General features: G+C 36.8%; 1 protein-coding gene across 1 annotated transcript; it reads left to right on the top strand.

Moving 5' to 3' along the window:
* Positions 1–477: 477 nt before the first annotated feature.
* Positions 478–2262, top strand: LOC122587763. Its single transcript, XM_043759929.1, has 3 exons — positions 478–963; positions 1042–1773; positions 1939–2262. Exons 1-3 carry the CDS (start codon positions 478–480, stop codon positions 2260–2262), a joined length of 1542 nt encoding a protein of 513 aa, XP_043615864.1.
* Positions 2263–14740: the final 12478 nt, after the last annotated feature.

The following is a 14740-nucleotide window of genomic DNA, read 5'->3' on the forward strand; positions in this document are numbered from 1 at the left end:
TATTAGTACTTGATCCATTGTTTGAATGTTATAATACCTGGTTTACTCCAAAACCGGTATTTGTTTCTCTAATAGTTAAATTTCAAGCTGTTATTATCTTCAAATTTTTTGAAGAAAACCGGTATTTGTACCCTTATTACTGATTACCGGTTTTAGTCAAGGATTGTTGGTTTAAGTTGTGTTTTGAATGTATTAATACCTGGTTTACTCCAAAACCGGTATTCGTTCCTCCATTAATCATTTTTCTTAATCAAAACTCTGTTCAATTTCTGTCCTAAAAACCGGTATTCCTACTTACGAATACCGGTATTAGTTCTTCCTTTCTGGAAAACCGGTTTCTGTTGTGCTTTGCTGTGTGGTTGTATGTTGTAATACCTGGTTTATACCAAAATCGGTGTTAGTGTTCTTTTCATCAATTTTGTGGAAAAGTTACGCTGCTCAATTTTCAGCTTGAATACCAATTCCTCACACTGTGTCATGGCTTCTCAAGATTCTTTAATCATAGGTTCTGAAACTCGCCCACCTGTCCTCTATCGTGACTGCTATCCCCAATGGAGGAATCGTTTTCTGAACTGGGTTGCTAAACAACCTAATGGTGCTGATGTAAAGACATCTCTCAAAGAAGGACTGGCTATTCATAGAAATCCTGTAACTAAAGAAATTTTACCACCCGAGAGTTGGAATACCACTCAGAGAAACCGATCCCAAGCAGATGATCTTGCTGTTACATATCTGTACTTTGCTCTGCCTAATGAAATATATCGAAACGTTGATTCGTATACCACTGGGAAAGAAATTTGGGATGAACTTGAAAAACAGTTTCAAGGGTCAGAAATCTCAACAACCATTCGACTTTCTTTTGTAATTGATCTGTATGAGACCTTCAAACAGGAGAAAGGGGAACCATTAGTGAAAACATATGATCATTTCTACAATGTGATCAATGATTTAAGAAAAGAAAAGGTGAACAAAACTGAGATTGAGCTCAATGTGAAGTTTCTCCGATGCTTGGAAGAAGTCTGAGAACCTTATGGCACACAGATAAACGTTCAACCAGATTTTAATAAGCTTAACATTCACAATCTCTATGAAAAGTTGAGATTGAATGAAAAAGCTGTTCTGAAACAAGAAGCAAAATTTCAAGAAAGTTCTTCCACTGATCCTCTTGCTCTTATGGCCAACAGAATGTCACATCTCTCTATGAACTCCAATGATGAAAACACCTTTTCTGATCTTGGTGATAATGATCTCATCGAATCTGACATGGATGATAAAGAAAAGGAGATGTGCAGAGATCTTGCATATTTTACTCGATCCTTCAAGAAAAAGTATATGACAAGAAGACCGACTAATAATCAACTTCGAACATCTTCTGTTTCATCTTATGTCAAGAACAACCAAGCTCCTAAATTTGATCAGTATCCGAGAAACACAACTGGTGAAAAGAAGTTTGAATCTCCAAGGTCACTTGAGAAGAAAGTTGCTGAAAGGAAACCTAAAGAAAGGAAATGCTACAACTGTGGTCAAACTGGTCATTTAGCAATCAATTGTTCCAAGCCTCGTCAGAAGAACTCCACATACTATCAAAACAAACTCATGTTAGTGAAGCAACAAGAAAGTGGAGTTGCTCTTTTTGCTGAAGATGACAAATGGCTACATCTCTCTGATGAAGAAACTGAAGAACTTGCTGCTAATGTGTGCTTCATGACTAAGATCAAGCGTTCCAATGAGCTGAGTGACGAAGGTAACAAATCAGAAACTGATGATGATGAGGTATGCGAAATTCCGAAACTTGCTTTAGAACAATTATTGCATGAATGTGAACAGACTGCTCTCACAAATACATCTCTAAAAGAAGAAGTAGCAAACTTAACCAATGCTTTACAAGAAAAAGAAAACTCTTGAACTGATTTTCAAAACAAATTTCAAACCCTTCAGAAGGACTTTAAAGATCTTTCAACCAGTAATGCATCGGTTTCATTTACTGCTTCTTCTGAATTACATCTTGCCAATCAAGAACTTGAGCTCAAAGTATTTGAACTAAACAAAACCATCAAAGATTTAAAAATTGCTCAATCAAATGAAATGTTTAGAGCAAATGCTTTGGCTGAAGATCTTGAAGCCCTCCAGTCTAAGTTCAACAGTTCCAACCCTTCTGTGAAAGAATTACAAAATCAAATTTCTGATTTAAATCATGCATGTTGCATAAAAGATTCTCAGAACCAAAAACTTGAAAATAAAATTGATGAACTCACTGATTAAATCAAGTTTTATAAAGTTAAGGTTTATAGAATTGATCAATCCAACAAGCAAATCTTTTTAAACAAACCAAGAGATTTTGATGATTTGAAGATTTTTAAACAAACATGATGCGATATGGTTTGCAAACTCAATTTGTTCGACCCAGTTATGATGATTTTGATACAGAAGAACAGTTATTCAAATGTAAAATCAAAATTAACTATGATCAAATCAATGATTCTTATGATTTGTTTAATCTTCCACTTTGTCCTAAACCAAAAAAACACTCTGTTACTATAGTTGAACTGGATGAAAACTCAAGTGCAGACTCAACTGAAAAACAATCTGTTGTTCATACAAGTGAGCCCAAACTTGAAAAAGTATTCGTTCATCCAAAACCAGCTCCAGTTCGACTATATATTCCACAAAGTGTTTTGGAAAAACAAATAGAAGATTTGAAACAAACTATAACTGAAAAACAAGATTGATAAATGCTCTTTTATCTCAAAATCACCATAACAAATCTGTCCCCAATAGCTCCTCCAGTGTTGTTTATGACTGTACTAATCTTAGCCAACCTGTGTGTGTCATTGTGAATCCCAACAATTGCTCCTTAAATGATGAAGTGTGTGACATTGAAGATGTTTCTGTGCATCCCAAGTGGGATTCAATTAAGACCAATTCTGTTGCCACCCAAACTGAAGATGATTGTGTTTCTAACATTGATTGTGTGTATGATGAAGATTATGATGAACAAATGTCGGTGGATAAAATTGAACACATTTTTCCAAATCTATTTGATACTGAGCCAATCAAGTTTTCTAAAGAAACTGAGTCGTATTGTAACGAGTTTAACGCTCATTCCAAACAATATGAATTTGAAAGAAATCAAAGACTGAATTTGCTCACTAAACTCAATAAACTTAAGATTGAAATGGAGTATAAAAACATTATACTTCAAGCTTTTGTGGATAACAATACTGAAAAGGTAACAAAGTTACTTTCCTCAGGTCCTTTTTCAAAATTTGTGTCCAATGTGACTCTACCACATTTGTCTCATGATTCAAAGTCATCTACTGATACTTCATTCTCCTCCATCAACTCGACCACTTCTCAAATCAATGTCCAAGTCTTTTTGGATGAAATTGATGCATTGAACATCTCATTAGAAAAAGTAAAAAAGGAATTTCAAATTAAGTCAACACTTTTTGAAACAACAGAAAAGCGATACTGTAAGATCATTCAAGAACTAATGAGCCACCAACCCGTTTGTCCAAATGATAATGCATCAAATTCATACAAAGAGACTTCAAGTTCTCTGAAGACTTCTGTTTCTAAAGTGACTGTGGATTCCGATTCAAAGAACAACGGTTTTAATCTAAATATTTCTAAAATCCCTGATCTAAACAAATTTTTGGAAGAAAATAATACTTATGATCCGGATTTTGAAAATAAATTTTTCAAGAAAAACAAACCTTCTTTGAAAAAGACTCCACCCTCACATCCCTTGAAAGCAGCTTCATTACCATGGAAGACACCAAAACAAAAGGTAATCATTACTAGACCAAGGAACTTGCTTGACAGTTGCAAGTACAAAAACTCCCAGACTTCTACAGTCCACACCAACCCCTCTCTCAAAACTAAAATGAAACTTCAACAACAACCCAAGAATCGAAAGCTTTTTGGTTACCCTAAACAATCTCTAACCACACCTAGGTGCACTTTAAAGGTGTTTAGAGATGAAGCTGTAGGAATAAATAGATACCAAGATCAATATGGTTGGTTTTCTTCTACTCCAAAGAAATGAGTGTCTCCTGTTCATCACAAACAGTCTTCTTCTAATTCTAAAACTGTTCATGTTTCAGGTGACTTATGTTTAAACTGTCAAAGTATTTGGCTTCCTAAAGATAGACATTTACATGCATCTAGGAGAGTCAAGTCTGATAAACGTGTTTCATATGTGGAAGGTGTAACACCCCAACTAAGGCGGAACAATGAGATGTACAGAAAGTCGAGTATTCAAAACAAAGGATTATAAATAACATTCACCACAACTTTATTTGATAAAAAGGAATTTACAAATGTACAAGCATGTGAACCAATTTCCAAGTACAAATGCGTCCACCATACTTGAATATTAAGTTCACGAAACAAATATCAAGCACATGAATAGTATACTACAATGATCAGGGCGGATTCCATTGCCCTTCACAAGGTTTGATATTCGACTAAAAGTGCAATGCAAACAATCATGATGCATATAAATCCTCAAAGCTTATGCTAATTCCTGAAAAGCATGAAGAAAAAGTGTCAACTACGAAAACGTAGTTGGTGAGTGCATAGGTTTTTATATATAAATCTTGGTACATCACCGTTTTACTACTTAGAAAACCGATTACTATTACATTTCGAAACACCCAAACCATATGACCGACAAAAATTCTCATATCATATTATCGAGTTTTTTTCCAAATACCACAATGTCATATCAAGACTTGGAAAAATCCATAATAAAATTTCGGATTCTCATTCGTCAAATCATCAGGAGAGAAAAAGTATATAAATCGATTAATCGTATACCATACCAAAATCATTCAGTTACCAAAATCGTTTCAATATCACCAATTTCAACGTCTTTGAAGATAACATATGAGGGACGATACCCAATCCGTATGTTCAAACAATTTCCAATTATTAACAATATTAATATCAATTTCACTTAGCCACAAGGCATAATTCAATATCAATTTCATTTAGCCACGAAGGCATAATTTACATAATTTTGATGAGTAAATGCTTGAGCCACTACTACTACCATTTTCAAGTCCAAGCTTTATAATACTTCTTATCTTTGCACAAGCTGTCAATCAAGTGCCTTACTTATACTTGGGGTCGTGTCATGAAGACGACAGATTAAACTTACGTAGCTAGTTATAAGTTGTTAGATTTTCGGCAACTTGGCTTCATTTGCGGTTTCACTTGATATATTAGGTTATCATATAGAAATGTCATATTAAGTTATGTTATTCTTTATTCATCATTTGTTGTGTAACCGATTTTAGCGTGAATTAACATTTGTGATATCAATGTATAGCTTGGTTAACATAATTACTTATGTCAATCTCATTTAATCATCTTTGTTTTATTGTGATTATACTTATCTTCAACTCGTATATTCCTCGATTTGTCTTACGATTACTTGGTTCATGAAGTTCGTTTAAGTGTTATGGGCCATTACCAATTGGGCCTTAAGTGTCATAGGCTTTTAAATATTTTGGGCTTACATTAGTTATTGGGCTTTACCTTATTTGGGTTCATTATTTGAGCCGGGTTAGCCCATTATGGTTCTTAGTTCATTACCTAGCCCATTATGCCATTTATAAGATTACTTACAAATTTTCTGTTTTATACTTTATTTTTAAGAAATGATAGCTACTATTTTGGGGTCAAGACGAATTATTTGGACCTTCATGATTTTTACACAGTGACCTACATGTATCTAGTATTTTTGTGAATTTTTGGTGAATTTTTAGATGATGTTTGGTGTCCGTAAAAATTATCCAAACACAAACTGTCCCGAATGGGCACTGCTTGCGACATCAGAAGTTTTATAAAAGTTCTTGATGTTCTGGTTGTTAGAAAAATCCCATGAGTTTATTTTAAGTTCACAACACATTGAAATTACTTTCCACCAAGTATGACCTCCTGGAACTTTATGGATTAGGAGATAAAAATTGTTAAAGTTTATAAGATATTCATACTAAATTACAGTTTTGACCAGTTTCAGTAGAAAAATCATATCTTTCGTTTGGCTTAGTATTTTTGAGTAATTCCAGTTGGAGGTTAATCATAACTCATTTGTCTACAGCTTTTATTTTGATAGTTTTTCTTGAAAAGGTCCTCAAATGTTCAGTTTATTCGTTACAAGACAGAAGACCAATTCTGTCAGAATGTTTATTGGTTAATGCATTCCACCAATGGTTTTGTTTGCTTGCTTTAACTTCTAGATTCCCACTAACAAAATTATTACTTTATTTTGTATCTCTTAACATCAAATATACAGATTTCAATCAATTTCAAGTTCATCAATCATCCTTAAAAGATCCATCTCAAGTCCCATATCAAAACCAAATTAAACTAGTGCAAATCTTATCATGCATACACTAAATCCATTATTATCTCTTGCATTCATAATTATTTCTTCTAGATCACTCTTTTAAATATGCATGCATGTGAAGATCTATGTGTTTTTAGTGATAAAACTGAAAGATAAAGAGAGTGATAATCAAAAGATTACGAGTTATCAACCTTCGAAGATCAAAACAAGAAGATTAAGAGTGTTGTTGGGTCTTGTTCTTGAGGGCAGATTTCAAGCTCCTTGGGGGCTGTGATGACACGAAAATGAGAAGGAAAAAGGGCAAGAAGGTTACAAGATGAAAGGACAAGGAAGAGACAACAAAGAGAAGCATTAAAATCAACCTTTGATGATGTAAACTAATCAAGAAAGAGGGCTGTTCGGACAGCAGTTGAATCACGATTTTGAGAGCTCTTCGGGGCTGTTTTGCTTCACCATGCATGATCCAATCCACCATAGCTTGATCCCTTATTATGTTATTATGTTATTGTTGTTGTTTCATAATTTATTGTTAAGATTTGGGGGTGTTTTTACCCAATTTTTCTGCCAAGAAGGAGAGGAGGGGAGGAAGAGATAGTTGAGAGAGTTTGAGAGCATTTCTTGATGTGTGTGTGTTGTTTGATGCAAATGAAAGTGGGAGAGGGGCATAGCAATGTGAATGGGCAGGAGAAAGGAAGTCGGAGGCATGTCCATTGGTCTCTAGAAGTGGTGGAGTGATAGCCATTGGTTAGGAGGTGTAGTGAGTGGTGTGGAGTTTGAATATGGTCTCAATTTGGTCTAGGTTCATGTTGAGGGTGATTTTTGGAACAAACTGTGATGTAGTGGTTAAAATGATATAAATTTAACTTGTGTAAGTATAATTTGATTTATGCTAGATATTAGTTTTTATGAAAGTACGTAAATATATACACATATTTCGTGTATATGCATGTACATATTTATAATTGACTTGTTAATTTCATTGATGTATATTGTTGTGCTTTGAGTTGTTGAATAAATTTTGGATATATAGATTTTGTTTGTTTAAGTTACATTCTCATAAGATTGTCATAATTTAATCACATTAAGATTGTCTTAAATGATTAGTTATTGTTTATGGCAAATCTAAGATAGCTAGTCATCTATGGTATTTCTAAGGCATTTTACTGGAACTAGGAGCAATTATCACTATGCTTTGAATATCTAGTAGGTCAATTCTCTTAGCAAACCTCTAGGGATCGACACCTAGATAAATTTAAGTAAGTAATCCTAATTGGAAATTGAGGGTTGTTACATCATTACCCCCTTAACATCAACTTCGTCCACGAAGTTCTCTCGTTCACACGGTGATAAAATGAATAGATTGACGATAAGGATAGCTTCACGGAGTCGTACAAAATGTGAGAGTTCATATATGTACTATCACGACCTTTCGGTTACTTACGAACTTTTTAACCTCTATAGTCGGGGGAATCTATTTCCTTGGTGCCCTAAATATCACTTGATTAAAGCTTTGAAAGAGTTATAGTTGTCGCTCACTTCTTGAGACGTCCTGAGATTAATCGTAAGAAATCAATGTGGGTTGTCCATTCTACCGAGATCAATGTTAAGTAATGGGATGATGACAAGAATATTAATGCGGAGGTGTAATATGAGCAAACGGTTCGTAACGTGAGTTATAACAAAAATAGTAAGAGACGTTGGAATATCGATCGTTGGTGGCCACTCATTTCCTATTGTCACTTTGTATACTTCCCTTTATCGTTTGCTTTCCCCAATAAAGAATCCTCCGCTGGCTCCTCGCCTACTTTTATCTTTCTTTGGTTTGATGTTGGACACGCTTGCCGCTACTAGAAAATATTAACTTCATTTGTGACTAATCACTTGTTAAGGCATTACCCCTTTAACAAGGGTGATGCTAATCCAGGATGCCAAGTTGTATTAAAGTTTTCAAGGATACATCCCCATAATACCTCATTCTAGGGTTTTTAGTTCGTCTTTAGTGTCTCATGGCGTGCAAGGGAAATTGGTCATGTAATGTATGATGATAGTTCCATCTTATTCCTTATACGTACCTATGTTCTTTCAACTTCGCCCTTATTTTCCCAAAGTCACCTTTTTCCGTCATTCGCTAAGTCATATCGTTACTAATTTCTCTTGCTCCTGCTGTTATTGGCTTTCGAATCGTTTCATGGCACCTTTATTTCTTCCTTCTTAATGTAGAGGTATTACCCCTTTACGACATATTTCCGGCTAACCCCTTTTTCAGCATTACACATATAACCTCTTCCATTTCTCTTCTATTCTTATGCATTCCTTACGATAGAGTTTACACAATCCTTATGCTTACATCATGTCCTCACCATCTTGATAAGACAGACACTTCAAGCCCTCATTAGTATGGGTTCCTTCTTAAGGACAATTCGTATTTGGGTCCTTTCAGGCCTCCACAAAATTTCCAATGAGCTTGCTCTCTAATGCCTCATATCTATTCTTAGTTTTCTAAGCTAAGCCCATTTTCAAGTACGCTAGCCTATTGTTCTTAGGAGTTGTGAAATAACATAATTTTGGTGAAGCTTCACACCTCATCCTTTTTATCAACCATTTAGTTTTCTCCATTTTTCTTTCGTGTTCTTATGGCTCACCATACTCCTTGCCATTTCGCTACTCGGATCCATCTCTTACTAGAGTAATTGTCATCATGGATGACACACGCGTAGCCGATGGTTCTTGGAGTTTATCTCAGGGGTACTCATCTTTAGTCCTGGCTTATCACATAAGCGAATTATCACACTTTCATTCAAATGTTCCATGACCAGCTGTTTCCAGACCTCGTAGTTGTTTGAGACTTAGGTCAGCGATCAACTTCCTTGATCGTTGCGGCAATATGTGCCTTGAATTCTAGTGTCGTCTTCCCTATTTGCTTTCACAAATAACTTAGAAATTTCATGTTGTTTTCCTTCTTCACTTTTCTTGGGCGCACCTCTTCGTGGGTCGATGGCTCTTGACTATTCACCATGTGTTCTGAAATTTTTCTCACCCAAATTCATCTTATTTTAGCTTACCTCCATACGATTTGTTGATCTTGAGAAAGTAGCCATCACAAGTCATCGTGCTTTCTCTACTCACCTACCATACTTTTCTTCCTTGGTAGGGCTAGCCTCTACCGGCATTAAGCGTATACCTGTTTCTTTTTAGCCCGGTTGATATGCTCTGATAGTAGCTTGTCTTTCTGTGGAGGTTTTCCATGTGATATTCAAAGAATAACATGAGGAGCGCCATAAAGATGAACACCTCTAACACTACATCTTGTAGATGACGTCAATGTCTTCACTTTGCCGTTTGGGTTAAATCGCCTTCCTGTAGTTCACTTTCTGCTCTATATTACCTTCAGTGATGCTACTGAATAACTCCTCTTGAACGATAAAGTATAGTCTTGCGCTTCGCTTTCCTTGTTTCAACTATCGTCTTTTGTTGTGATTACCCCCTTAACATTTTTCCTCTAGAAAAATGTAAGGGATTTCATGCCTTTCGTATCATCTCGCTATCTCCTCTAAGCAAGCTCCTCAGACACCTACTTAACTAGGTTCCTTGAATCACCTTGTTTTTTTACGTTCTTTGCCAGTCTTCAATCCACCAAAACTTCTTATCATTCTCCAGATTTCCTAATCCTACTTGTAACTACTCTAGTCCTCTAGTGTAGTCCCAAATCATTTTTCATTTATCTTCAAATCACGGGGTCACATAATTCTTACATTACTTCCTATCCTTCTCAATTTTGCATCTTCGCTCCAACGGTAACTTTGGATTTCTTCTAATTTCCGTCGAGGCTTCATTTTACATGGATAAAAGGACCTTTAATTCCTTCATCACTTTGAGGCCTCAGTTCAATTGCCTCTACACTCGCTCATATGTAGACCATATCCAAGGCATCGCTTTCATTGGGTATACTAGTCTATAGTATCTTCTATACTATACTTCTCTGACTCGCTAGTTTCTTGAATTTCCTTGTATCGAGTGAGTCCTTCTCTTAAAGTCATTGCGAGTGGGTGGTGTTAGCTATTTGGTCTCACCACTTTCAGGTGTTGTGTCTAGTCATCCGTGGATTAAGGGAATCGTAAATCTTTGGAAAAGAAGAATGACCATGCTTTCATCGTGTTTGGTCCTCGAGTTTGTCAAAATTCACTTGGCTAGCTTCAATGTGGAAGTGAGGAGTAAGAGTTCGTAGCGAGAATAAGACGTCAACCCAGATTAATATCTTTAGGTGAGTTAAACGGAATGCTTCAACGCCGCTTGCGAAAATTTGCTTCTTTGTACTTTGATTGACATACAACATATCTTTCATGGCCTATGTTATGTTTGTGATCCAATAGCATCTTCTATGCTATATATTTATCCCAAGCATGTCACTTTTGGACATCTGATGACTAAACATCATTCGCACCTCTTGATGTCGCAGCGAGAGTAGGGTATCACTTACTTGATTTTGCTATTTTTGAGTGTTGGGTAAGTGAGTTGTATGTTGTTAGGTTATTAACTTTTGAAGGGAAGCGGTGGTGATCAATACTTTGAATTATGAGAATGTCAAGGATATAGAATTTGGTTTCGAATGAATGAAATAACGATATAGAAACAAAAGATTCATTAAGACTTGAATCAGACTCTTTGCGCGAGTTAAAGAAATCACTTCTATGTGTTATGTTGCCCATTGGACTCCAACTTTCGATGACGTCAACATATGTCGCACCGACTTAGATAGTATAGATAGATGTTCGTGTATACGTGTTAAAATAGAAATATTGCACCAAATTTCGAGGCTACATTCCTCACAGTGTGTCATCTAGAATATATGGGTACGTGTTTGACCGGTGACGTTGTATCGTGATAAGGCCTTAGTGCCGCTCACCATTTGTAAATCTCCGACTTAGTTTGACATTCCCCATATGTTTTGCGCCATCTCAGATCGCATAAAAATTTTGTGCGTAGATATCTTCAAGTCGCGTCATATCTTGGAATTATAATCCTTAGAGTATATCGTCAAACGCTCGTGAGTGGATGCTTTATAGGTGATATCGCGTCGTCGTATGTAAATAATGAATAACGGTGTCATAAGAAAAAGGATATTGAATAGTTTAAAAAGCACGAGTGAACGAATATCGGAGGGGTACTTAATGACAACTTTCATACTTAGAAAATTTCTAGTTTATAATGAATTTCCCAAGGGCAATCACTAGTTCTCAAGCGGTCGAATCTCGACATACAATATCTATCTTGATAGTAAGGACTAACCATATTATCATCATATCAAGCAATTATTGGTTCTCAATAGTCACATCTTAGAGCATCAGAACTATCTCATAACTAGGCACAACTATATAGTCATTACATCATCTACGCACTAGTCCTTATATAACTCAACCTTAGGGTGCAATAAGTATCTCAATAGTAAGGCATGACTACATAATCATCACAATATTCACACGCTAATTTCAAATAGCTCAAACATAGAGAGTAAGGGCTCTTATATCCATATTTCAAATAGTCCAAACTTAGAGAATAAAAGCTCTTATATCCATATCGGCTATAGAATTTCATATTACTCGTCATACCTATATCCCCTTTCAGTTCATTCTTAGATAATCAGTCTCATCACCCAGTAACTTAAACAAGTCGTATTCAAAAATAATTTCATGCTTCATAATAATCACATTATTTTATAGTGCATATGCTACTTAAAGTTCAACATCATAATTCATAAATCTTTTACGTATGCATTTCTCACAAAATTTTCACATTGCACCTTTAAACTTTCACATTGCACATTACAACTTTCACATTGTACCTTATAACTTTTTGGAATCGCTTTCGATGTCCATCAAGAAAAGGTCAAAACGACTTCACCAAGGCCACTCTAACATATCTTTTTGGAATCGCTTTCGATGTCCATCTAGATTTTGCTGCCATTGCTTTTGATCATCTTCGACTCCAAGTTAACGGTAAACACACTGCTAACAAGAAATATATCGCGTTTATCCGTTTCTTGTCTGTCATTATGCAGCATTTTGTCAACACTCACAACAACATCAAACGTTTTCTTGCTTCAAGACGTGTAGTTATCTCCAGCTTTCGTCATGTATATACAAACAATCGCATTGCTCACATCAATTTCATGCCAATTTCTGAATCTCTGCTCAGCCAGGTGCCCGTAGATAATCCTGATCTCAGGATTTACAGAGCGTATTTAGCTGAGCGTATGGCTACTCAAAACCAAGGTGTGCCTTCCCCTCGCTCGCATAGGTCACCAAGTGAGGGTTCTAGGTCTCGAAAAAGAAAAGAGGGGTTAGAAGATGATTCTACACCTAGCTTATCTGTTCATTCTTCTTCTTCTATCCAAATTCATCAATCTTCAGCTCCTTCACAAAAGAAACGAAAAACTCGTCATCACTCAAAATCAAAATCAAAATCGAAAACAACTTCATCAACATTCTCTGTTCCTTCTCCTCTCACTCCTTCATCTTCTTCCTCCGATCCTATTTCATCACCTTCTCCTTCTTCCACTAACATTATAAGATCTTCTCTTCAACCAATTCCAGAGGAATCACATGATGAACGCTCTTCCTCTGATCACAACGATATTAACGATCAAATTCCTTCTTGTGATAATGTGTTGGAAATTCCGGAGGTACAAGGTGGTCCTGAGGGAGGGGTTGAAAAACAGACTGGAGAGGATGAGAGGCCAGGGCTATGAATAGGGCAAAAAGAAAACGATTCCCCACCCTCGCCTGTTTCACCTACTCGCTACTCTGGATTCTCTTTACAGGATCCAGTTTCATTTTTGCACAGGCACCAACCACATCCACTATCAATTCCTCACTCGGAGGATGTCGATATTGAAGCAGCGGGGACTCTTGCCTCTCTCCCACTTTCTTTTTCTCACACAATTGAGTCTAGATCGCCTAGGTCACATGTGTCTGAGCACGCACATCCTTTGGATGTTGCAACAACAGACCGAGAGTCGGTGATTCCACCTTCTCAAGGAGTGTCTGGAAGTCCTGCTCATGATAATATGACAGGCGCTGGGGATACAATTCCCAGTACAACGGGCAATCTTGGAGAACCCGGAAGTCCAACCATCCGGAACGTTGAGCCCGACACTTGTGTTGAGCCAACTTGTTCTGAAATAACCAATGTAGAGCAACTGCTTCATAAATCATTGGGAAGTCCTGATGGCCAACACCATTCAGGCCACACTGTAAACCCTACGGAGCCTACAAGTGTGCAAATGACATCTATGTTGGCCGCTCCTGCTCTTTCAACTCAACCGCCACCAATTGGTGTGCTCTGTTCTCCTATTAATAAAGGAAAAGCCCCGGTCACTTCTCCATCCTCCTCTTCAACTTCTAGCCCTCCTCCAAATCCAGATGGCATTAGGCTTAAAGCTAATCCAGAAGAACGCCAACTATTTAAAGAACTTGAAGCTGCTGGACTTCTCCATCACACAAATCCACAACCATCTCCACCACACTTGTCACCTCCCGCTTTGTCATCTCATCACAACCGTTCTCCTCAACACTCTTCTCCTCAACATACTAAATCTCTTCGCTCCAATATCAACACCATGTATGGTGATTTGTATGCTTCTCTTATATCTCTTGACAATCACGTCGATCCATTTGATAAAGCAATCCTTGCAACTCTCCAAGCTCGCTTCGACCATCAACATCAACTCTTGCTTCTAAATCAACAAGCCGAACAAGAGAAGCTCCTTGCTGACGCTCAACTTGCGGCAGCACTGAAAAGAATTGCTGAATTAGAAGAATCTTGCAAAGTGGCTGCAGTCGTCCATCGTAGACGTGATGAACCTGATGATCAGGATCAACACGAGGGGGAGAATAGAGAAGATGCGACGACTGAAGTAAGGGTTAGTGCTGAAACAGATGTTATTGGAAGCAATGAAGTTGTTGGAGATGAAGCTCAATCTAGAGATGCTCCTAATGATGAACAAATGGATATAGAGCTCACTGAAGTAATCAATGTCGTTGAATCTGTGATCGGAGCAAGTACTAATACTGAAGTTATACTTGGCTCAGCGGATAGGGATAATGCTATATCTCGAAAACTCAATATTGATCCCTCTGTGATTGTTGAAGATGTAAACAATGAAATTCAAGATGATGACACATTTGAAGTAGGAGGCAATGATGTTGATCCAAATGATGAAAATAATTCTTATGACAATAATGACCTTCCACCTCCTAGCTTTGATAACTATCCAACTGTTCCTCAACCCAATCCATCTCTTAACCAATTAAACCTTCGCCAACTTATTCACCATCTTAATCATCCCCAAATTCAAGATCACACCAGAACTCCACCCATTCAAAT

Source organism: Erigeron canadensis, chromosome 2 (assembly GCF_010389155.1).
Source record: "Erigeron canadensis isolate Cc75 chromosome 2, C_canadensis_v1, whole genome shotgun sequence".
NCBI classification, from domain to species: domain Eukaryota; kingdom Viridiplantae; phylum Streptophyta; class Magnoliopsida; order Asterales; family Asteraceae; genus Erigeron; species Erigeron canadensis.

Excerpts from the sequence above, each read along its gene's own strand:
- LOC122587763 (XM_043759929.1), top strand. The coding sequence starts at position 478 with ATGGCTTCTCAAGATTCTTTAATCATAGGTTCTGAAACTCGCCCACCT. Across the intron at positions 964-1,041 it reads ATGATTTAAGAAAAGAAAAG|ATAAACGTTCAACCAGATTT; the intron begins GTGAACAAAACT and ends TATGGCACACAG. Across the intron at positions 1,774-1,938 it reads CAGAAACTGATGATGATGAG|AAGGACTTTAAAGATCTTTC; the intron begins GTATGCGAAATT and ends CAAACCCTTCAG.